Below are 24,542 nucleotides of genomic sequence, written 5' to 3'. Positions count from 1 at the left end.
CTGTGACAGTTATTTCACAAATATATTCTTAATTTTATAATAAGATTTAAGAGGGTAGAGTAGTCGCTAAACACAAAAAGCTAATTATGTGTATTATTTCACCCCCAACAGAATTTTTTTCTTAGCTAACGCGCAAACAATAAATTAGCTTAACTGCACTGATGATAATGAATCATTATAATTAAGTATAATTCTTCATTAACCTTTTAGATGTCTTGTGCCTTTGAAGGTAAATTTAAAAAAAAAAAAAAGACTGGGCTTGTGCCATATTCATTATATTAATGTAAAAATAATCTTCTTTTTATTTTTAACAAGTTTGTTGAAACAGCCCAGGGGATGAGCCCAGTAAAGAATGACAGACTTGATGGAATGTGTGCCAAATAGATTCTCTCTATCAATCTTTGCAACCTTACTGTACATCACCTTCATTAAATTGTGAAACACTGGGGACTCTGATCAGCTATAGTGATGCAGGCCTTTATTAAGCAACATGCTGTCCTGTCATTTTATGCAAAAGGGTATAATGCATTTTAAGTTGACAACAAACAGTAACGATTCAAAAAATGAAAGCTGCCTACAGTACCTGCTGCTTGTAATACTGTAGATCAGTAAAGGTGATCCCCAGAGCCAAAGCAGCACGCAGCCACAACTATGTCGCTAGACAAAGTAAAATGCAAGAACCCCAGTTGGTAAAATTCTACCAACAGCTAATCCATCCACCACACAATTAATATGAAGATCAACCCTTTTTTCTCTGTGAAAAAAACAATTGCCATAAATTATCTATTCCGTTACTAGCTTGAATTTACTGCAGGAACTCTGGTGATTAAAATAAATCTTCAATATTTCCATATAAGCTGGTTCCTCAATCAAATCCTAGCAGCATTAGGAATAATACATGATGGAAAAATGAAGCTACAGCAGCTGAGACCCACGCTATAAGCCAGACAACAACCCACAGGATACTCTAGCTACTCAGAAACAATTAGGACTTTGGAGCCAGAAAGTCATTCACTTACAGCCTTGACTCATAATAGCTACAGGACATATGAATTATCCATATCTATTCCACTTTACCAAGATATCAAAACAAGATAAGAGCAATTACAATATGCAAACAGAAATCAGTGAATACAATGGCGTACTGCAAATATTGAAAACACAACAAAAAGAGTTAAGAATCCGATGCACAGTTCACTAGATGGGAAAAATGTATGTGTACAAACAGAGAACATGAGCACATTTTCACTTTAGATGTGTATCTCTGCACCACATACACATCTTATTTAAAAGATGTCTAAGGGGAGCATTTTAAGTACTTATTCCAAACTTGTAGTCAGGGTTAGTTCCTTTGAGCAGGTCTGTCTTTTAGATTCCTCTCAACAGGGTCCAAAGAAAGTTTCCCTTGCTTCACAAGTTGCCAGAACTTTCAGATAATGCTCCATTTTGCTGAATGCAAATATGCAGAAATCCTCAAACCTCACTTTATACTCCAGAGATTACCAGGGAATTGCTTGCTTTTTTCCTTTATGAACTGTAGCCAGCAGAAGCTGTGGATTTGATGTATTGCCATCTATTTTTATAGAAGCAGCGGCGGCAGCGGCAGCGGCAGCAGCTCACACAGTCCTGCATAAACTCTATTCTCATGGTTCATCCTGTTGTCTCTGTTGTACAGTAGGATTTAACTATTTGTTGGACTACTTGCATTAACTGAGAACCTTGTCCTATGGAACATTTTAACTACAATACTATAATCCAGTTCAATAATCAGAAGTCAAATAACATCTATTCCCAGTAATCTGTTTTAAAGGAATTTAAAACAATACAGCAACAACATCATATTTATCTTTGTCTGTCTGTCTGTGTCAATTCTGCAGTTGATAAATGAGAAAAATCCTGAACAGAGCATAGGAAAAAACAAAACAAAAATCAAAATATTAAAACCATTGATTAATTATAACTTTTTAAAAAAAGTCTTGATCTAATTATAAATAGACATGGCATTTTTCCAACCAGGCCACTAAATGCCACTGGAAAGACTTCAGACACTGATTCATATCAATATCTTAGAGCATAAATATTGCATATGACTGGAAAGCGAGCCAAAGGCACATGAAAATAGTTTCCAACTGCAGGAGATACTGATGACAGCAGCTAAGCTTTGATTTGCTCAAGGCATCATAGAGTAACCTTAAAATAGCAAACTTACTGGGGTTCAGATAAGATTCAGACTTCTTTCCAACAGATCCTATCTAATATAATTTTATAACTATTCCATTTTTAAAATATTCCCTCCAGAAGGTTTGCACACAAGACAATGCTCAGACTGTTTATAATGCAAAGCTCACCGCTATATCACTCCATACAGAGTCCTGGTTGCACATGTCCCACGCCATCCAGCTCCTGAATGACAGCAGTAAAGCTTTTAAACTACAATCCACAGTCTCACACAGAGCATACACTCATGCAGGCAACTAGACCCTTACTGAGAGTGAACTGAAGGCACCTGTCTTACTACTGTTCCCAGTCACATGACAAAGCTATTTAAAAAGTAGGCTGGGCTGTCACTCACCCAGCCTTCTTGTGCTGCTGCTAAAACTAGTGACGTCACTAGTCAGAGGCAGACCTAGGCTTATGAAGTAAATCTTTTTAAAAACCACTCAGACCTTTGAGTCTTCAGCACCACACTGTGATTAAAATCAGATTTTAATGCCACACCCCCTAAATTGTGCTGTTGCCATATAACTAAAATCCCCTCCAATCTTTTTTTAATTTCTTTTTTTTTTCCAAAACAAACTACAGACAAAGCTGTATTTATTACAAAGACAAAAGTGAAGTAACTCTAATCTGAGTTAAAACATGTATTCTTTGAAGACCTTGATTCTAAATGGGCTACTTAGGGTTGGCTAACTAGTGCTGTTTAATTTGGAAATGCAATTAGAGAGGTGTGTAAAAAGTTACTGCATGATTAATTTTTACTAGTCATTTTACACCTAGTGGAGTATTTTTTTTAATTGTGATATATTAGAAACTCATGATCAATAACTGCTGGAGTTAATTAATTTTTTTACAAGCAAAGGCATCTACACAGAACACATCTCAGAGTGATGCTACAAACATCAATGCAAAATCGTTACTTTAGTTATTTAGCATTTTCTGCAAACAAGGGGCCTGATCCTGCTCCAACTGAAGTAAAAATTTATTTTTTCAGCTGCTCTCTAATCGTTTCCATTTCTCACGCAGGCACCGTGGAAAACAGTGTTATTAAATACAACTGCTGTAGTCCTGCCCATAACTGCTTAGATTCCTGTCTGCATTTTCATATAAGTAGCGTTTCCTCAGTGCAGCCTTAGGGTGCATTTTTGTATAAACACTGTGTTCCAACCTCACTGACCCGAGCTGTGCATTTTCTGTTTGAAAACAGGAATGCGCTAGTTGTCATGTGAAAACACGACATGCTATTAACAGAAGTGTTTCTTCTTTAAGCATTTTATAGCTCTCTCCCTGAGACAATGGGTGCTGCTGCAGGTGCAACTGGTTTATGATGACACTACACACTGAATACATAACACACCTAAGGTACCAAACATAACTGCAGAACATTTCCCACAACAGAAAAAAAAATAAAGGTCTTATTTAACTATCTCCACCTGCCTTTTCATTTTTTAAAAAAGTTGTGTCTTAGTCTTTTTTTTTTAAATTAGCTGGATTCGAAAGTCTAGTTTGCAAAATATAAGTGCTGGATGAGTCATGCTGAGCTACTACATATAGTCACAAAACCATAATTGGTCATTCTCCTTGCTATGAAATATTCATTTTCATTGTTAAGTTATTTGCAAACTTGATTATTCTAAATGCTAAATGAATCTAGTTATTATGAAGCTGCAGAGATTTTGTTGAGAGGAAAGACAAAAAAAGGCTGCAAGACGTTGTTTTTCAGATACTAAATGTATTCCAAAAACTTAACACCTGGCTTATTTGACAATTTATTGTTGCCGGATTTGAAAAAATATACAGATTTTCCTGCTTGTGTTTAAGTTGCAAATCACATCACACGGTCATATTTTCATCAAACACGAATGACAAAAAATGACATTGTTTCTACTTTGCTTAATTAAAAAACCCACAACAAAATACCCTCTGACTATAGAAAACCTCTTCCTACAAATGATTAAATTAACGGTATTACTTGGCTCTCACCATGAAAAAAACCTAATTTCCTTCCCAATTATATACTGATTTAATGATAAAACTGCAGTAAATTATTAAGATCTGGGGCAAAGGTCACTACCTCTACCCTCAGAACAGTCAACTGTGAAATAATGTTGAGCACCCAACTGACTGAAGTAGAATAGATTCTTATTAATTATTATCAGTGGATGCATGCTTGGTGGAATATTCTCCTTCAATACCTACTTATAATTGTGTTCATTGACTGTACAGAATCCATCATTTTTTTTAAAGTTCCATTCACACCTTTTATAGAAATGTATTTACACTGGAACATTTTATATTGCTATTTGGGATATTTTGACCTGCTTGTGTTGTTTCTATTTTCTACAATTCCACTTCACTGCTTTTGCTTCAAATTAGCAAGTTAACTGATAAATACAAACTGTAACCTTCGTGGTGATTTCATACAAGCTTTAGAGATGAGAGAACTTCCTAGCACAGAGTGGATAGTACAAGTAATACCAAACAACATTATAGAGGTCTCCAGAGCTTTACTACAGGCTAGTCCATACTAGGGCTTGACCTGCTCTTGCAGCAACAATTTTCCAGAATGGAAGTCAAGAAATGTTCTGATCAAACTGTATTTGAAAAGCATTTTTCCAGCACGAGTCTAGATCACGTGGTTTGAACAAGGGGTCTCAGTCTATTATGGAGAGGCTTTCCTTTTTAAGAACTGTCTAGCTCAAATATTAGCATGAACTTGCCTATTAGATATCTTTTATCAATGTCCTTAAACATGGTTTGTAATCAACCATAAATGCAATGCAAAACAATATTACAATAGTATATCATGTTGGAAAAAGGTTTTGAAGTAATCATAAGCAATTGTTTAGACAGAGGCTTTTAAATTATGGGATTAGATTCTCCTATTGTTCTTGCAGAGCGAAGAGCCCTGGCAGGGCTAAATCTATCAAGGAAGCAGGCAAAGGCCACAAACTCCCCTCCAACAGGTGGGTAACTTACGGAGGCTACTCCAAAGTAAAAGATGGGATCCTATAATTGTGCATGAAGATGCAGCTTCTAATGGATGCAGACAGTAGAAATTAAAGCTACTCTCCCCCTGAGGAAACATGGAGTCTTACACCTCCCTGTGCCAGCTTCAGTGACTTTCACCCCTAATGCTTCACAAATGCTAAAAGCTGAACAAACATGTTTCCCACGCTGTTACTGAGGACACACTTATTACACGTACACTTTTCAAACCAATTAGACTGCCCTACAGCATCCAGTGAAACAAAAATATTCTCAGGCTCTCTACTACTCAGAGAGATCTGGTAGTAAAGATTTCAGGCCTCTTTGGCACTGTTTTTTCCTTCTCATCAGGCCAGCTCTCACTGGTTGCCATTTCTCTTCCTCTGCTTCCAGGGCACTCCATCTCTGCTTCTCTGTGCTTCCAGAACTCTGCCTTTTCTTCTTCCAGGCCCGTCTCTGGTCCTGCAATCTTTTTCTGTACTCATCATTCACTCAGTCTCTTTCTTCTAATACTCTTTTCTCTCCCCCATAGCTTTTGTCCATTTTGTCCCTTAAGCACTCACCTCCTCTCTGTACATCAGACTTTCAAAAGTGGTCACTGATTTTGGATTCCTCAATTTCTGGGTGACTGGGTGTCTCAAGACATCACAAGTCGTCTCCAATTGTGCACCCAAACATTCAGGCATCTAAACTCTGAGTTCACTTTTGAGAAATTTGGCCCAACATCCTTCACCTGCACCACTGATCAACAAGGGATGTACTTCCTGACCCCAAATACCATATGTTGCTGATATTGAACAGATTTAGCTACTTTAGAGATGCTATAGTCTAATGATGAGCAAACCCTCAGGTTTAACAAATTACAAATGTGTTAGATTGTCAGCAAGTTACAGTTTACAAACTAGTTTTCATTTAATTTAAACCCATTTCCACTACCTCCCCCAAGAGTGCTACTACATTTTTTTTTAATGTAAGATAAGCCTCTGCTATGTATAAAGGACAGAAGAACATTGCTCAAAAGCTAAGTTAGCACAAATGGGTGTCATATAAAGTATACATACTATATTAATTTTTTATTAGAAATGTTCTCTCTACCCCTCTGCACTCTGTATTTGTTTACCACTCTGCGAGCTTTGTGCTGCATTTTTGCCCCACTGGATTTTTTTGTTCTCTGCTCCTTCTCCCTACCAGTCTGCTCTAAGCAGAACCTGAACCCAATAACATCTTGAGCCTGTGATGTTCCAGAGAGTCAAAAATGGTAAAAGAACTTTGTCTATTTCCAGTAAAGGTACAATGGGCTCAGTTCTCCACCACTGAAAACAATGGGAATTTGGCCAAGATCTGGTCTAAAAACAGATACTTTCACAAACGTTGAGCCCAACTCCACAGTACTTATTTACACTGGTGAACACTTACAGACGTGAGTAATCCCATTGCCTTGAAGGTGAACTGTTACCAGAGTAAGCGCTTATCAGTGGGAACAAGGGTTTCACAGGCATGGCTCTTTGTGACTGTAAGTTTAGGGGGAGATTTTCAAAAGTGCTTAAGTGATTTAGGAGCATAAGTCCTATTGAAAGTCAGTCTCCTAAATATAATTGGCATTTTTGAAATCTCCCCTTAATAAACATTATGAAATTATTTATTATCCTTGAATATTATCAAAACAAGACAAGAGCAAGGGATTTGTTACCACCAAAACTGACTGTATAATAATACGCTTGTTATAATATGTTTTCCCCAACTTTTGGAACACGTGTTTTCCCGGAACGTATATTTGCTATAAACAGCACACACCCCAAAAAAAACCAAACAAGTTTGTCAGCCTTGTTAAAAGTAGTATGACCAATGTCTTTCATTCCAGTATCACTGTTTTAAAGAAACCACTAATCTTTAAAGAAATGTCCTCATTTTATTATATCACACCTGTGACCTTGGCGTTTTTCAGTCTTGGAAAGTTGAACCACATAAAGCAGTCCGTTTCCTAGATAAACCTTTATAAGGGGTTGAGAACAGATTTAGAAAAAAACTGGGTACTTCCAGCTAGTAAGGAAGACTGACTCCAGTTTTGCTACTTGTTTTGCTACCAGTTTTGCTACTGCACAGGGCCAGACTCTTGCACCCGAACAGAGTCCCAATATAGTGAATGGTGCTCTCTACCAGCACAGGAAATTGTCTGCATAGCGTCTGTTGCACGACTGGGTCCACAGTTCGCTGTTGAGACACCTCTTTGTTACATCAATGGGATATGAGTCACAGAGTTCTTTCTTGCTTTCCTCCCTTCCCTTTTTTAAAATGCATTGTTCGTACATCCCTAGAAAGCATGCAGAAACTTACTGTGGGCATGAGAGGTAGGCATCTTGCATTCCCACGCAGTGGCCAGGACAATCTGGCCCCAAGAATGCAAAAGCACCATACACCAGGGAGAACACTTTACTATCATTGCACCTTTCCATGTGTGTGCAGTTGCTCTTCCAACACAAGAAACAGCAAGGCAACCATTCTAGAGGTGGGATTTCCAAAAGCACATAAGGAATAGGACTTGTGCTCCTAACTCTCATAAATGCTGTGGAAAATCCCATCCAGACTCTCTTGGTTACACTTATTAGCATCAGTCATAACTTAATCTCCCTTCAGATTCCGTAGTGACATCTAGAAATCTCTTCCATTGTTTATCATTAACAATGATCAATTTTTTTCTGCCTTGTTCTGAGCAGTACCTGAGTGGGACAATCCCAGTATTTGATATCATATGAGGCCTACTTGGTGTAACCTTTGAACAATTTTTAGGAGCTAAGACTGTTCTAACATTCTCAGCTAAAGTACTTCTTCAGAAGTTTACATTAGACTGAAAGCTCTTTTGGCCAAGGATTGTGACTCCCTCTGTGTCCATACAATGCTGTGCACATTTGGTGCTGTACTGTACTTGGTACTGTAAATACTAACATATACAATTATTAACAACTAAATCTATTTTTAGATGGGTTGCTCTCTAAGGCAAATTAATTCTGTACATTTCTAGAGGGGAGCATTATATCATTTTCACAGATATCACCTAAAGATCCCCAAATCTATGCACTCAGCCAAAAAATTGGCACAATTTAAAATTTTGCATTATTGCATATTAAAGATTCCCTAGTGCGCACGGTGCATTTGAACTAGTCTCTGCTGACTTGGCTAAATGTTGCTAATAAACCACTACAGGGTTATGCATTTTCTTCATTCCTGAGATGACACACATGTGATTTGGACATGGTGCCATTTTCACTGATTCTATGAGACATATGTTCACGTACATCAGACATAACATTTGAGAAATACTGCCTTCTACAGGTAGTACTTATAGGGAAGGAGTTACTGTATAGGAAGCATACAGTTATGAACATTTCTGTTTCCTTCAAAACAGATGTTTGTATGCGAAGGTAGTGCTTGCAAAAGATGAGTTTAAAAACCATGGAAATTGAATCCCTGGTGTATCCACAGGATGGGTGATAGCAGCGGAAGCTTCTCCATAACATCCCAAATATGTACCTCAGCTGTGGACTGCAGTTCAGCTCAGTTTTGGAGATGGTTTTGCAATTTAATCACTTGTTCATGGGGCTGGGATCTCCAAGCACAAACCAAAATGTTGGGGAATTCTCACTGGTACGGGCAAGCACAACACCCATCCCTACCAGTTCCACCTCAAAGCATCACTGTCACTAATCTGGGGGAAAAAATCACATAGCTTTGTAACTCACTCTATCTGTTCTGTAAAACGGCTGGAAAAATGGTTTCACTGGCGTGTGCACAAGTCTGCAGCATGGTACTGAAAAGCACACTCACCTTTAAATACTCTAAAATCAAATCTTGTTTTACACAGAACTGCTATAGTAAACTCAATGTGAATGAAGCCCCTTTGAGTGAAGGAACAGAGAGAAAGGCAGTGGACAGCTTTAGTGCCTCCTAGCAATATTTTTTTAATAAACTAGAGATGACAGACAGCCTTACCAACACATCTCTCATCTTCAAATAAAAACTTCCTCAGACAGGGCTCTGTGGAACTGAGTCAGCCTTTTTTCCTGGGCCTAGCTCTTGGCATTTTTCATATTAAAACCAAGTATAACGTGGAAATAATTCTAAATTGTAGTCATTTGACCTAATCGTTGTAACACGGGGCATAGATTTGCTTGTTATGAACACAAAGGGAAATAAGATACAAAACAATGGAAATTAAAAAAATATGATTTTGTACAATATATTGGGCCAGGCTGTGCCTGGCATCTGAGTAAGCAAGTAGGAGTAGGGACAGGGTGTGGGAAGGGTACAAGACGCTTATCCCATTCAGCAGCAGGCACCACCTTAGTTTCTGAATGTCCATAAGTGGAGAGAATGTTATTTTCTCATGCTGCTGCAGATATAAGATATCCCCAAAAGGGCAGAGATTAGCAGGGAGGAGGCAGGGTCAAGGCACTGTCCACTCTCTGCATTGACCAAGGATCCTCACTTAGGAACAATGTCTCCTGGAGGAGCAGCTTCACATGAACCCTTATCCAGAATTGTTCCCGCCAGCCATAAATGAGCCCAAATGTTATTTTTAGCCATAACTCTCCTTGCATTACAGTTTGCAATATGTAAACTATGACCAGTGCTGGATAACTTTTCAAAAATTTCCAGGTGTCCAACTGATAGCATTTGAAAGTCCAGGTGTTCTTTTGAACCTTATTCTTTGATGAGCCCGATTAATCTGAATATTTTACAAGAATGGCCAAATGTGCAAGACCCCAAATAATTCAGATCATTTAATGATTTTCAGGTGAGCACGCCAACTTTTGGGTCTTTACTCGAACCAAATGAAAACTCCAAACCTTCTGAGGTCCACCTACCTCTAATGAGGCTTTTATTCAGTATTTTGGCATGTCCACTTAAAACCAGGGCCAAAAGACAAGCGTAGAGATAAGTGCACATGAAATATAATGGGAGGAAAGTTAGCCTCACATTTTCAACTCTCTAAAAGATGCGGTTCAAGTTCAGTTCAGTTTTTGGTTGCTTTCTTCTTTATCCAAACCATGTGCTCAGACATTTGTGGGGGAAAGTGAGGTGCAGCAAGTTGAAAAGAGGTGGTTAGACGGGCCATGTTGAAAACTGTTACAATAGAGCTGATCCGAAACCCAGTGAAATGAAAGGGGGTCTTTTCATTGACTTCAGTGCATTTTGGATCAAGCTCTATCACTGGAGGCGCAGCCAAGAGAATTCAGAGCAGAAACTCTTCCAAACCTCTCTTCCTTATTTCATTTTGATGTGGGTTAACCTCCTATATTCCAGAGCTTTCTCCTGGAATGAAACAGGAAGGTAGCAATATTCCATAACTGATATTGCATTAGCCTTTACCACCTCATCTGGGAACTTCTTTGTTCCTACCAAGTTTTTAGTATTGTTATAACATCCTCCTCCCTCAGGCACAAACCACTGACTATACCCGTAATAGGTGAATGTCTGCTATTTGTTTCATTAACATGTACCAGCCCTATCCTGAAAGCTGTTCTGTACGCCGGCTCTTTCATCATTTCAATGCCAAAATCATGAGCTCTAAGGGGGCCCAGTTAAAGTTCAAATCTATGTCAGGCAACAAGTAAAATGAATTTTCTGGTCTCCTGCTTGTCCCTAGCGAATATCTTCCCCCTGCTGCAAAGCTCCCAGGCAACTTGACACAATTGAGCAATATTTGCAGTCTCTGCTTAATAAAACTTCACACCTGGAACAGCAGATCAGGACTGAGATGCATGAGCAAAAGCAGTGCCTGCACCAAGCCTTTGCCTTGGCTGTAGCATCAGTCTCTTACTCATGTCCATAGATTCACCCTTCTTCTACCACCAAAAAATAATCAGCCACCCAACCAAAAATAAGAAGCTGGTTAATTTGAAGTTTACTTTAATTTACAAATTTCAAGTAGATCCTGCAAATAAAAAAAAGCAAGCAAACCCAAACCAGAGAGCACTTCATCATAATATTATTACCAATTTATTAAACCAAAACTGCAAACAATGGAGAAATGACTAAGAAGGATCCCTAGGGGTTTTGTGAAGGTATATCTCCAGCTGTTTCTTTCTCACATGCAACCCTGTTTACAAAGAAATACAAAAATGTTTGTGCTCCAACCCAAAATAATATTACATTGTTTGCAGATTTCCTTTTAATGGGGGTGTGCAAAGCAAACCACAGACATATACTTTTAGGGATAGAATGCGGATAGTTTTAGGATAGGGTGGGGGAAACATATGGTAAAGGTTAATCTGAGCCCTGAACAGCGCTATAAATCGTAGCAGAGCTGGCAATTCCTGCCCAGTATACATGTTCAATTTTGTCTCCCATGAAAGGAGTGCAGGCACTATACAACAACATGTTTTGATTTTCATTTAGCCATTTTAATGATAGGGGATATTAACCAATACAGATAATTTATCTTCAGATTTATTTTATACCAGAGAAAATGTATTATCAATTTTTTTAAAGTCATTTACATAAGGGAATAAATCTTCTCAAACAATAAGTGAGAAAGTCATATTTCTTTAATTTTTCTAAAGTCTAAAATGCTCATGTGGCAGTGAAATAGACAGTAAAAATATTTTAATCAAGGATATAAAAGATTCTCCTCCAAATAAGAGACACAGCTTTACTTCAAAAAATTTCATCTGATTTAGAGAGCAACATTTTGTTCAAAATCTCTGACAAACCAGGAGAGAGACATGTAATTTTTACATCACCCTCATTTTTAGATCAGTCCCAATGCTAAAAATAGACAAAACCTAACCTTTCAAATATCTGTACTGCTGCATACTAGAAACGTAAGCTTTCAGTGCTTCTTATGGCTTTCAGTGCCTTGTGCTGTGCTTGTCTTCTCTATTACATTATCCCACGTTGCATATTGCGCCAAAGCACGACAGGAGTTGCTAGCTGTGATGTGCAGTGCATTGCAATATGTGAATTCAGGATGAGCAGCAAGATCATTTAAAGTAGCATTTCCTCTTTGTTGTGGTGTTTGAGCTTAAAGGACACTGGTAAAAACTGAACTTGAGAATTTAAGATGTGAAAATTAAGCTGTGGTGGCTGATCCTGGAGTTCTGCTTAGGAAAGCCAGGCTCTCTATTTTGCAATATGCCAACTTTTAAAAAGTATTAAAAGGAGAGAGGAAAGAAGAACGGTTATATTCAGATTGTTACTGTATTATTGTTTACTCTGCTACAGACCTATTACTGAACATTTAATAATGTGACTTCTCAAACAGCACATTGAATCCTGCTTGACTTACCATTTGGTGATGAATTATTACATGGCAGAGCACACAATTATTATTTCCTTGCATTTTTATATAATAAATTACATTTCTTATAAGATTTGTTGTATTTTTATATAACAACTGCTTGGCTTTAGCAGAAAGTGTCAGATTTATCTCTTGTGTAATTCCAATGACTGGAGTGCCAATGGATTGAAAAATTGATGGAGTTGCTGGAGTTACACCAGGAATCAATCTGGCCCAGCTTTTGTAGACTCTTACTTTCACTTTACATTCTTCACTGTCTCTCATGATGCAGTAAGTATAGTTTCATGTTCATTACTGCTCTCTGTTTATCAGGTTTTCATGCCATATTATTACTTACTATGGGGTAAGTCAATGAAGTAAAAACTCAGGTTGTGGGGCAGCCCTGGTGCCTTTTAGTTTTTCTGTGAATTTTGCTTACAAGAAATCAAAATCAACTTCATGCTGGTAGATCCCTGGATATTCTTTTGGAGACACTAGCAGAAACAAGATCCAAAGGCCTGGCTTTACTTTGTCATACTCTTCTACATTGATTCTCTGAGTCAAAAGTTTATCAAGATTTTTAACAAAAATGAACAAAATAACTTAAATGGGTCATAAAAATGCAAACAATGAAACAAAGAAGCAATAGACTCAAATTAGCTCTTTCAAAGAATTTGGATGGCGAATATCTTAACTGCTGACAGAGAGACAAGAATAGAAAACAAAGCCATAGAAATAAAAACTATTCAATAAAAAATTGATTTCATTCCCACCACCTATACAACTTAATTTTCTTGGCATCCATATCTTAATGCAGGTTTGTGATAGATTGTACAATCACTTTTTAATTAAGCCCTACTGCGCTTTGTATTAAGAACAACGCAGTAGACATTATGGGATAATATATCTATCAAAATATTTAGTGCTTATTCTTTGCATTTTGGAATTTAAAAGTTGTTCTCTTAGGAGGTGGTATCAGTATTTAACAACATTCTTGACAGCAAGTGTATGAAACAAAAGCTTCGTACTTAATCTAAGCATGTCAAAACTCAAACCCTTTAAAATAATTGCTTTCTGAATATATGGTACTTTCATTGCATTATTTTATTATTATCCAGCTTTCAACATCTTAAGATGCAAAACTTGTTCCATCTCTTACATACTGATGAGATATGAAGACACATGATGTTAGAAAGTGACATTTGACCAATTCAGTTGAATGGCATATAAAATGGAGGTCATCCTGTTACAAAAGAGATTTAACAAGAAGCTATAGAAGACTGGAAACTTCCTGGGATGATAATATTTTTTCTCAGCTCTCATTTGGAATATCACACTCTACTGCATGTGGTGGTGCAGATCCTGAAGGAGAATAACAGCTTTTCTTCCACTAGAGTACTGGCACTTTTCAGAAGGCAACATTCACTTTAATTACTAAAATGTACCCGCCTTTTTCTTCCAAGGAAGAAAAGACTGTTGTTGCATATATAATGTAGCTTTAGTTTTTAATGCCAGAAATGAATCAGTAAACATAGTTACATTATGGTATACCATTTCTTATGCTGTACCCATAGTAACCAAATTAATCTCAAGGCACTGCTGGCATTAATTCAATCTGAAGCTTGTACTTTGGATTTCACATAGGTGCCTTCATCCTATTCTTCTTCTCAACTAATAAAATGTTAATATATGGCAATATATTTATTTCTGGTTCAGTTCAAGTTGAGGAGTGCAGTACTTTGCAAAAACCTAATTAATATCAATCATATATTACAGCACTGAGGGGTTTAGTATACAAGAGAATTCTGCGCTAGCAGAGGGGGATGGAATAGATGATCCTGAAACTCCTTTCCGGCCCTAACTTCTGTGTTTTAGGAGATGACAAATAGAAGCACAGGCTAGTCATACTTCTAGCTGGGCTGAACCCACCCAATAGCCCCCACACACCATGGCACCGCCTTGGAGTGGCAATAGGTTTGAGAGTTAAGATGAATGAGGCAGTTCACACCTCTGGGAGCTAATTTTTCAGCCTGTTTGCAGACTCAGACAGACATCCATGACACTCAGTTCATGTCTTTAAGCATTTCTTGGCAGCCATGCCAGCTAGAAACATAATTCTAAAAAATAAAAGTGGAGATTTTTATCTCATCATGTAATCCCAAGAGCCAAGACCCTAGGCATGGGCCTATCACGTGGGATTTTCAAAAGTGCTTAAGGGAGCATAAGTCCCATTGATTTTCAAGAGCATTTTTGCTCCTAAGTGATTTAGGTGCTTTCGAAAATCCCACCTATAGGCCTCGTTCCAGTCATCCTACTCATTCCTTCTACTAATGGACATGGCCTTTCTGCCAAAGCAATAGGAACAGACTGTGTCACATTTACTTACAGTGAGTAGTATCTGATTCAGTAAGCAGTCCCATCGAAATCAATGAGACAACCAATGGAATAAGGTATCAAGAGTAAGAGTGGTAGAATGTAGCCCGTAAGGATGAAATTCCTGATTCCTACAAAAATTCTGATGATCAGGCCATATGCAGCTGTTCAGCGTGAAAGAAATTCACTCCCCAACTGTGGGTTGGGCCACATGACAGCAGTATACTATGGCTGAGTATTGTCCAAAGCTCTTCTGTGGTTGCCGTCTGAGGGTTCCTAGCTCATGTATCCACAGGTCCACTGGTCTTTCACATTTCACCCAGCCCACCTCAAATTTGCCCTAAGTCAGCACACAGTCCACCTCTCTGGTGCACAGGAGGTTCAGAAGTTCTCCACGTGAAGCGTCTTCACTCAACTCCTGCAGAGATACACCAGAGATTCTGGGACAGAGAGCCTTGGATGACCCTCTGCCACTGGGTCAATGTCTCTCCCAGGGCCTGATTTGGTAGTCTCAGTGCATCTAAAACTCCCAAGAGAACATTATACAACTGTTAGGGCCACATTTTACGGTTGGATGTTCTCACTTGCCTTCCATTGCCTTAAGTGGAAGCTGAGCAGTGCATCCAAGGGCATAATGTAGTCCTTCATTTTTACCAATTGCTACTAAATAAGGATTCCCAGAACTGCTCAAAGACTTACTAGTTCAAGCTTGAGTCCCTGTTACTATTTCAGACTCTTCTCTTCTTCCACAAATTAGATACTTTGCTGGCTTCAAAAAGCGAGACGGAAAATACATCCCCAAATGTGCACACTTCTGATCATTCCAAAGGGAAAACAACACCAAATAGCTTAAAACGCTTGTTAGTGAAAGTCTTTTCCATATCATGCAAATAGCAGACAAAAATATCTGCTAGGCAATTGATATATATACAAATATTGGTTATTTTAAACAGGAATTTATTATTGAGGACATTTCACTGCATAAGATAATACTCAATTTCCTCAGGATTTGCATGGAAAAGGAGTTGGAGAGCGCATGATCAATCATTTATCTATTAGATAAATGTATCTATCATAAGATCACATGGCTTTCAAGTGAGTTCAAACACATTTAATGCATTAATGTATGATGAAGAAACTAGTCAACGCGCAGGTCTCAAAGCCCAATCTCAATCAGATATGCGGTTGGTGTAAATATGTACAGTATCATGTGCTTTCCAACAGCTTTATGTCTCCAGGGAGCAGTCTGACATCAGCAACAGAGACAGGTGGTTTCCTTTCCAACTGAAGGGAGGAAAAGGAGTTAAAGGCACAGTATAAATATAGAAGTAATTTTCCTTTACGTTCTGCCTATGGTTTTTGTCCTTTAATGACACTTTATTACATGTACAATTCTCATAACATCCTTGCTACAAATCACTGAGTATATGTAAACTGGCTTCATGTCCCCAGACATTTATAACTGTAATGTAGTGGAAACTGACAGGGTTTGGTAGCATTGGTTTTGGAGTGCTGACAATTTCTCCCTTTTGGTTTGCTAAGAAGGGATTCCCAAGGAGCCATGAAAACCCAGTTACATTGCCTTAAATATGCCTCTTTCATATGGTAGCTTGCTGTTACTAATAACTCCCAAAGGAATGACAAACAACAGTCAAGTCATGGTGCAATCACATGCATAGAGCAGGTCACAACGGATTTTATCCAGTTTGACTTTGAAAGCTATAATGGTATGAGATGTGCTTACAATTGTTTGCTTTTGAACTTTGCATTGCTGGAATAAGAGCATAGTGCAACCTGCGTATAAAATTACCTATTTCAGCTTTTTTCTCCCCCCTATCTGAACATAGATACTTTTACACTGTGACAGCTACTGGCTCTTAAACCATTTTCTTTTGTTGCATTTCCTTAGAAACACAAATCTTTTTCCTTGGCAGCAGTTGCTGTAAGTGCTGTACCACATGCCCAAACTAGTTCTCACTCACAGCTTTAATTCACAGTAAGTGGCATGAAAGGAGGTCAACACTTCTCAAAAACCACTTTCAGTTCTTTGCTGCTTCAGTATCTGTTCTAGAAAGCCATCCTCCCTAATAGAAAGTTGTTTCTCATATTGAGTCCCTTGCTTTCATTTTTGACATCTTTATGGAAAGGACTGCAGAATATACAATGCAATAACCGGTGATTATGCATGAAATCACATGCCTTGCTTTCTCTTTCGCAGAATCCTGAAAATATTAACGAGACATTAAGTTTCCCCAATAAAAAACAAAATATTCTTAAAGTGCCATTCTCTGAAAAGTGAGTATGGACAGATGTTATCTTGGGGTTCCATGTTTATTGTTATGTCTCAATCCCAATCCAGTTTGCTCACTTAACAAAATGATTATTTTTGAACTGCCAACCTGTGAGTACATCCTGAGATATGAATATCAATGAGAATCCTTTCTGGCTCATATAGTATCATGAAACACAAAGGTCCTGCAGACCATATTCTGCTCTCATTTACATCTGTGCAACTCCACTGCCTTCACTGATGACAGATTTTGGTCCTGCAAATTCAGCATCGAGATACACAGGTTCAACATTAATTGGTTTTAGTGGAAGTTTTGTTCATGCATCACAGGGCAGACTTTGGCCCTTAATTAACAATTCGATAGATGACACATGAGCCAGAATTGAATCCAGCTCCTTTTCCCTTAATTTTGTTGGCTCTGCAGTACTACTACAAGTAAAAAAGTAGTAAAAGCATATTTATGTCCCTAATATCAACAGAGGTAAGTGAATAGACAGGGAGCAGATCTGCTGAGTAAGACATTGCCATTTTTACAGTTACTTTTCAGACCAGACAAAGTTAGTTACTGTATGTTATTTACACAGCTTCTACTGTAGTCTCTTTTCTTTCTTCACTTATAACCTCTTTTGTTTAACTAATGGGATCATAATACAGAAGAAGTACTTCCTAGTCTTGAATATTTTAATTGGTTTAATAAAGTAAACAGAGAAAAGATAATCCTCTCCACAACCATCACCTTTAAAAACACAAACACATAACACTGTATGTGGAATACTTGGGACATTTACAGGGTATGGTTTCAGACAATAACTGGATGATCAAGTGATCCATTAATCCTAAACAAAGTGGGCCACATTTTGAAAACAGACTCCTCTTGTGTATATACAACTTTCCACATGCACACACATGCAATTTTTACACAATAACCTGCACATGCAGTGGACAGAACCTATCACTTGAGTGCAAAGATGATAAAATATACACATGCAAAAGCCATTTAGACAATTGGGAATTGTGCATTCATCTGCTCATCTGTGCACATTCTATAACAGGGGCGTGCACAAGGGGAGGCAAGCAGAGGCACGGGCCCCTCCAGTCATCATCGCCACCACCGCCCCCAGCTTCTGTCTTGGCCCACTGCCTGGGATTCCCTCCCCCGAGCCCATTCTCCCCACTTTCTGTCCGGATGGGAGTCAGGCTGAGTGCAGCTGAAGAGAGGTGCCTAGGAAAGGCACTACAGCTAGTGCTTCCACTGAGCCCCACTAGATGGCGCCCGGGGGATGGAAGCCAGAAGGGGCCATGGAAGTATGCTGAATCCTGTCCCTTCCTTGCTTGCAGCTTCCATCCGGTAAGTGTTTGGAGCCCACCTGAGTTGCGTAGAAGGGAGCTTGGGACAATGGAAGCAGAGGCAGCAAGGTCTGGGGGTGCTGGGGAGATGGGTGGGAAACCCGGGGAGGCAGCAGGGCCTGGTGGGTGGGGGAGGCAGCAAGTCCATGGGGTCTGGGTGGGGGAGCCGGTTTTCAAAGTGCCCCTCCAAAAGTTGTCACATTTAAATCCCTGCCATGCCCCTGTTCTCCAGAGGATATGGGTCTGTTTCAGCCCCAACTAGAGAGGCTTGGCTCATGCTTGTTAGCTCTGGAAGTCTTCGGTTCAATTGCGTCGGCCAAGATGATGGCCATCACACATGTAAATCTTCTCACCCACATGCGCAAGTCTACTCAAGAAACACACACAAGCAGGCATGTCCAAGCAGAGGCTAGGTTGAGGCCCTTTTGAAAATCTGGCCCTGTGCATCTAATGAACTGCGTACAAGTAGACGAATCTGCAGGAGATCTCGCATATGGTAAAAATAAACTCCTTTCTATTATAACATCAACTCTAATCAACATATTAGGCATGCAAAGCATCAATTATCTTGTAAAGAGCAGCAATACTCATATAGTTCAATTTACTTCAGATATTTAACTATTTTAGTCAACAGAAATTAAAGGAAATAACAGAATCAGTCCCTACAGAGTTTATTTTTGTTCATATTGCTCATCATAATAGATTTTATGCATATATAAAATTACAAATACACACAAAATACAGGGCTCTAAATACAAGGAAAAAACATGTAAGCAACACAATAATTAAATGAATTAAGTGAGGACCTGAGGATCCAGCCCTGGTCACTGAGAAATTCCACTCAGAGCGATTAACATTATGGGGAAGGTGATTTTCCTTTCAGAGGATTCCACTGTATTATATGGAGAATGTATGTACCAGAAGAAACGGAATATATACACACATAGGGTCTGATCCTACCCTTTTCCTGTTGAAGTCAATGGGAGTCTGGCCAATGATGCCAGTGGGAGCAGAAGTTGCCCCTTGCTGTGAGCCAAACTCTGAGACTGTCTCATACTGAATAATGCCTTATTCCGCAAATAGCCCACTGACTTCTATAGGACTTGTGGCAGAAGATGCTATTCATTTTTGAGTAAAGGCATGGAGGGGAGTTAGGCACCAATCTTCAAATGATTTTTAACTTCAAAGAGTTTCCCATAAGTCTGGGGTTTTCTCCAAACTTTATGACCTTGTGAACCTGCCAAGGTCCATCCATCCCTAACCGTGACCTACCTGGGTCTAACTTCATTTTTTATTTATTAATGGAGACAATGCACCTATTACAAACTATCTGGGGGCCAGACAGGCAGATAGCCAGTTGATCAATGTCAACAAAAAAACCCTCCTCTATAAAATGAACTAAAAGTCAGCCCCTTTTCTAGAGACACCACTTCTTATTCTAAAACCATCCAAAAACACAATTTAAGAGTCCTGCTCTCAATGAAATCAATGGGAGCAGGAACTGGCCCTCTCTGGTGCTCCAGCATCATTTAAGGAAGCACAACATGCAAGAATATGATCATTCAAGAAGTGCTGATTCAGTACAGAGCAAGAAAAGGTTGCTTGGTACATAAGCTGGGAGGCAAGTACAGTAGATACAGAAGGTACACAGAAAGGTGCACGTTATCAATCTAAATAAATATATATACGACAGAATATGCTAGAGTCTTTACAAGTTTTTAATTCTTGATATCACTGTTTAAAACATGTACATCAGTTCATCTATTGAAACGAAACCTGTTAATATATCTCTAGCCATAGGGGGAAAAATATTTGCAGATGCACCGAAGTCTAGTAAATCAGAACTGCTGCTCTATTTTACAATAATTTTTTTTCAATTAATTAATTTCATGACTCAAAGCAAATGTGCATGGTTGGAAACAGAGGATCCTGCTGATACCAATCTTACAGAATAGAATAGTTTGTTCATTGAGATATATAGCAGATGTACTCCTTGGCGCAGTTCCAGGTGTGGACTAGGAGGTTTAGTGGATAAAACACAGGCCTATAATGTCTTTAAGTCTAGTATTAACTCCTCAGTGAAATTTTTTGGGAATCTCAATATATCATATAATGAAAAAGCAGTTTAAAATCCAAATTCCCAGAACTGGCATGTTTATAACTAGAACAATTCGATACGACTGGTATTAGCATGAGGTAGGAAGATATCATGTAGGGCCAAGCTGACAGAATGAAATATTTCTCAACCTTAAAACGGGGAATTTTCCAAGTAAGAGCTGAATTTGTGAAAGAGGCAGGTTATACTGCAGTTACCTATAGCACACAAATCCTGTAAATAAATGGAGCATCTCTGTTTTTACTACACCCCATAATAAAAACAGATATTCTCACATATAAAAAATAAGGTCTGACTGATACACTACTAATCTGTCAGGACCCACTTGATTAAGAGCTACTATTGACCATAAGTTCTACCATTTCATGTGCTGATAAAGCTGTTTTTCAGACTGTTTGCACCCTAAGAAAGAAAGAAGGTTACATTGTAGCTACTGAGTCAGCACAGTAAAAACAGCAGCAGACAAAATGAGAGACCCTGCTATAGCAAAACTAGCAGTAGCCTACAAGTTAAGTAAAGTAATGGAGTCAAGTATGGAAGACAACAGAAACCAAGAATTATTGTTTGAATCCTGATTTACCATGCTTGATATTGTTTGACTCACAGTGCCCACACCTGACTAAATACAAATGAAATTAATTTTACAGCTGCAATCTTTACACATTTTAAACACAATGATTAGTTTACAGAAATCCCATCACAACGTGTCAAAAATGTGCATAAAAATAATGCCTACAATTTTCAAAGAAATGTCATAAATATAATGATACAAAAACTAAAAAATATTACAAAGAAAGAAGGACCGGATGGCAAACAGGTACGTTAGAATGCAAACTTTAAATTGCATGACCTTCCAAACCAGCACTTGTTTGGTCCTACACATGTACAGAACCTTGCACAGTGTTGAGATCAAGGCAGGTCACTTCCAACAAATAATAGTAATACACATGTTGCTCTGTTATCCAGCTATTCAAATCAGTGTGCAAACTGAGTGTGGATAGGAATGCAGTGTTTATGGGTTAAAGTGATGCCTTTCAACATTAAATAATTTGGAATGACAATCCTTCCCTTCCCCCCTTGTCCCCACTAAGTTTTCCCCTAAACCCAGATCAATATAGTATCTGAATTTTCATCGGGTATCCTCTGTCCAATCTGCAACCTATTTTATTTATTTTATATTCACTGTGAGAACCTGGTAAGGGAGAGAGATCCTGTTCCATATAATAGGAATTTTTTTGTGAGACCATTTCTGTTAAGACCAGACTTCTGTTTCTTGTGCCCCCCAAAACTGGGACAGACACAATAATGGATTTACTAGTTACCAAAGTTTCTCATCCAGTTGCTGGACACGTACTGAGTTTCATTTTTGTGGTGTGCTGTGTGACTGAAAGATGCTGCCATTCCTTATTCTGTGTACTACACCTTTAAATGTAGAGGACTCCTTCTATCTGCTGCAGGAGGAACCAAGTCATACAACCATCATTTTAGGCTCACCTGACTGACGAGAGCTTCCCTTCAGATCAATAGGAGCAGTGCTCAACTAAACTCAGTCAAAGGTTAGTTTTTTGCGTTGCACGTTTACATTACTGAATCCACACTGGGAGCATTTCATAAAACAGGTCAGTGAAGGCTGGATGAAGCTAGAGAAAAATCACTCGCTTTTCTCAGAACTAGTCACTAAAACTGCATATTGCTTTGTGATTTTTCCTGTCTCCCCAAATTACCACAATTACAGCAGCATTGACGGCTATAAGTTCTCAGTTCTTCCCCAAGCGTTTGCCCCATCTCTGTGAACGTTGATCCTACTTTTGATCCTTTGGTCTATACATTAACAACTAAACTTTGAAAGACTTTGACCCTTTGAAAAACTGCAAACAGCAGACCTGTTGTCTGTAGATAACCATTTGGTACAGTGTATGGGGTTTGGACAAAAGAGACCAAAATCACTGAGCATGACAAGGAGTATTTAGATACAAGTTGGGGGCTGTGGGAAGGGAAGAAAGCTTTTTTTGTTTTCATCGTCAGTATTAAAGTTTGGGGTTTGTATCGAATATTAATCTCTTCCCAAATGCTGTATAAAACACAGCATGGTCCTGCTTCTGGGGCATTTCTAAAGCTTTAATGACACATTGTACGCTGGATTGTTTGACATTTTACTGACAACAAAGGCCCTTGGCATGGGACTGTGGGAAGAGAGGGGTTAACAAGATAAACTCCATTTGTGTAGGTTTTTCATGGAATTTGCTTGTAAATAACAGTGCAGAATACAGTGAAAACAGAAGCACAGGATTTTCTGTTTCTTAAAGCCTGCTTGTTTGGGGCATAAATGGATATGCTGGTGCTGCACTATGAGGGAAGCTCAACCCGAAAAGGAGAAAAGAATTCTCCAAAAGAAGGAAGCCGTCCCTTCTTAGGCAAGCCATATCACTGTTGAAGAACTAGAAATAAAAGATAATTAGCACTGCTGAAGAGCAAGGCCAGTCACCATATGCACTTGCCACTGGTGTGGAATTCTAGCTGATGCTTTGCACAAACAAAAAGATTACTCCACACATTATCACACAGCTAAAATAATATCATTAAGAAGGCAACACACTTCCTTACAGAAACAGACTCCTTTCACATACATCAACAGACATAAACTGAACCTCTTTGGGTACTAAGTGGTACTCAGCAGTTTCAGTTCCAACAACACAAAACAAAACCTACCAAGTTTTGCCTGATTTGGACCCTGAATCAAATGAAGCCACCAAGTTTCATCCGGTTTCCAGCCCAAATGATAAACCAGATTAAACAAAACTCAACGCAAATGTGTTAGAAACTCAGCCCAGGTTTGCAGAAGGGTTATGAATACTGGGAAGATGAATAGCGCAGGAAGCAGGAATCAGCCATGTTTAATGTAGTTGCTCATTTGCAATGATTTCTCTTCCCTCAGAACTGCAAGAAAATGCTTTATTGAAAAAAGTGCTCAAGATGGTGTCCATCTATGAGTGAGAATGGTACCAAACAGTTAGGCTGGACTGAACAGCCAAGTTGATAACACACAGGGGACCTACTTATTTAAGTTAACTATCTACATACTACAACATCCACTTGTAATTGAGCTGGGTAATTTGCTGCCACCTTAGCTGGCCTCTGAAACAACAGGACAAGATCCAAAGAAGCTGCTAAAAACTGAAGTGGAAGCTTTGTAAGTTAACTTTTGTGTTTTACTATTCTGAACTTTGCCTAAGGGCTCTTGCTTCGTTTGGCCCTGCCCCTGTTCTGAAATACTACATGTTAGCCCCTTTAATACAGGCTTTTAAAGTCACATGAAAAGTTGCCAACCGATATATAAAAAACAAAACAAAAAAAAGAAAACCCCCAAAAAGCTAACCAGCCAAAACCTACTCATCATTTTTACCAGGATGATGATCAAAACTAATGATAATATATTCGCCCATCAAACAATTACACAACCCTGACAAACGTAGTTTGTCAGGGGTGCCTTAATTCAACTTTACAAAAGAAACAATCAAACTGGCAAACTGTAGTGCCACTGAGGCAGCACCTAGCTGGCAACTGAACAGTGTTGGCAATAAACAGACATGTTCTATTCCTAGCTGCTTAGTAACAAGAGGCCTGAATCTGCAATGTGCTGAGCACTCCCTACACTGTGTTGAATATCCTTAACTACTATTGAAGGTGAGGGCCCTCAGCTCTTTGCTGGAAGTCTTTGGTGCCTTGCAGAATCGGGTCCAAATTTTGTAAGAAAGCACAAAACACTTTTAGAACTGAAATACAAATATGTTCATAACCCTGTTCAAAACCTTCTTCTATGAAGGCAAGGGCTCTACACAACCAATGCTTGTCTGTGACCTCAGCCCTCAGTTATATAAGAGTAGGAAGCATGTACAATTCATTCTTAATGCTAGCTCAGTCCTGGCCTCTCCTGG

The 24,542-nt window shown here is 38.7% G+C and overlaps 1 protein-coding gene across 3 annotated transcripts in view; it reads right to left on the bottom strand.

Annotated features, from left to right (window-relative positions):
* PPARGC1A (PPARG coactivator 1 alpha) overlaps positions 1-24,542 on the bottom strand; it is a 203,812-nt gene that overhangs the window by 72,458 nt on the left and 106,812 nt on the right. For 2 of the 3 annotated variants that reach the window (XM_067562568.1, XM_067562569.1), the window contains exon 1: positions 2,349-2,457. The exons of the other annotated variant lie outside the window; for it this stretch is intronic. In XM_067562568.1, the coding sequence (XP_067418669.1) occupies positions 2,349-2,396 (48 nt within the window). In that variant the 5' untranslated portion in view covers positions 2,397-2,457. Of the gene's footprint in view, positions 1-2,348; positions 2,458-24,542 lie in introns of those variants that run through there. 3 annotated transcript variants of the gene reach the window in all.

Source organism: Emydura macquarii, unplaced genomic scaffold, assembly GCF_026122565.2.
Source record: "Emydura macquarii macquarii isolate MOO-44397 ecotype Brisbane River unplaced genomic scaffold, CSIRO-AGI_Emac_v2 contig_2448, whole genome shotgun sequence".
Classification (NCBI taxonomy): Eukaryota; Metazoa; Chordata; order Testudines; family Chelidae; genus Emydura; species Emydura macquarii.
This window is presented reverse-complemented; position numbering and strand designations above follow the sequence as displayed.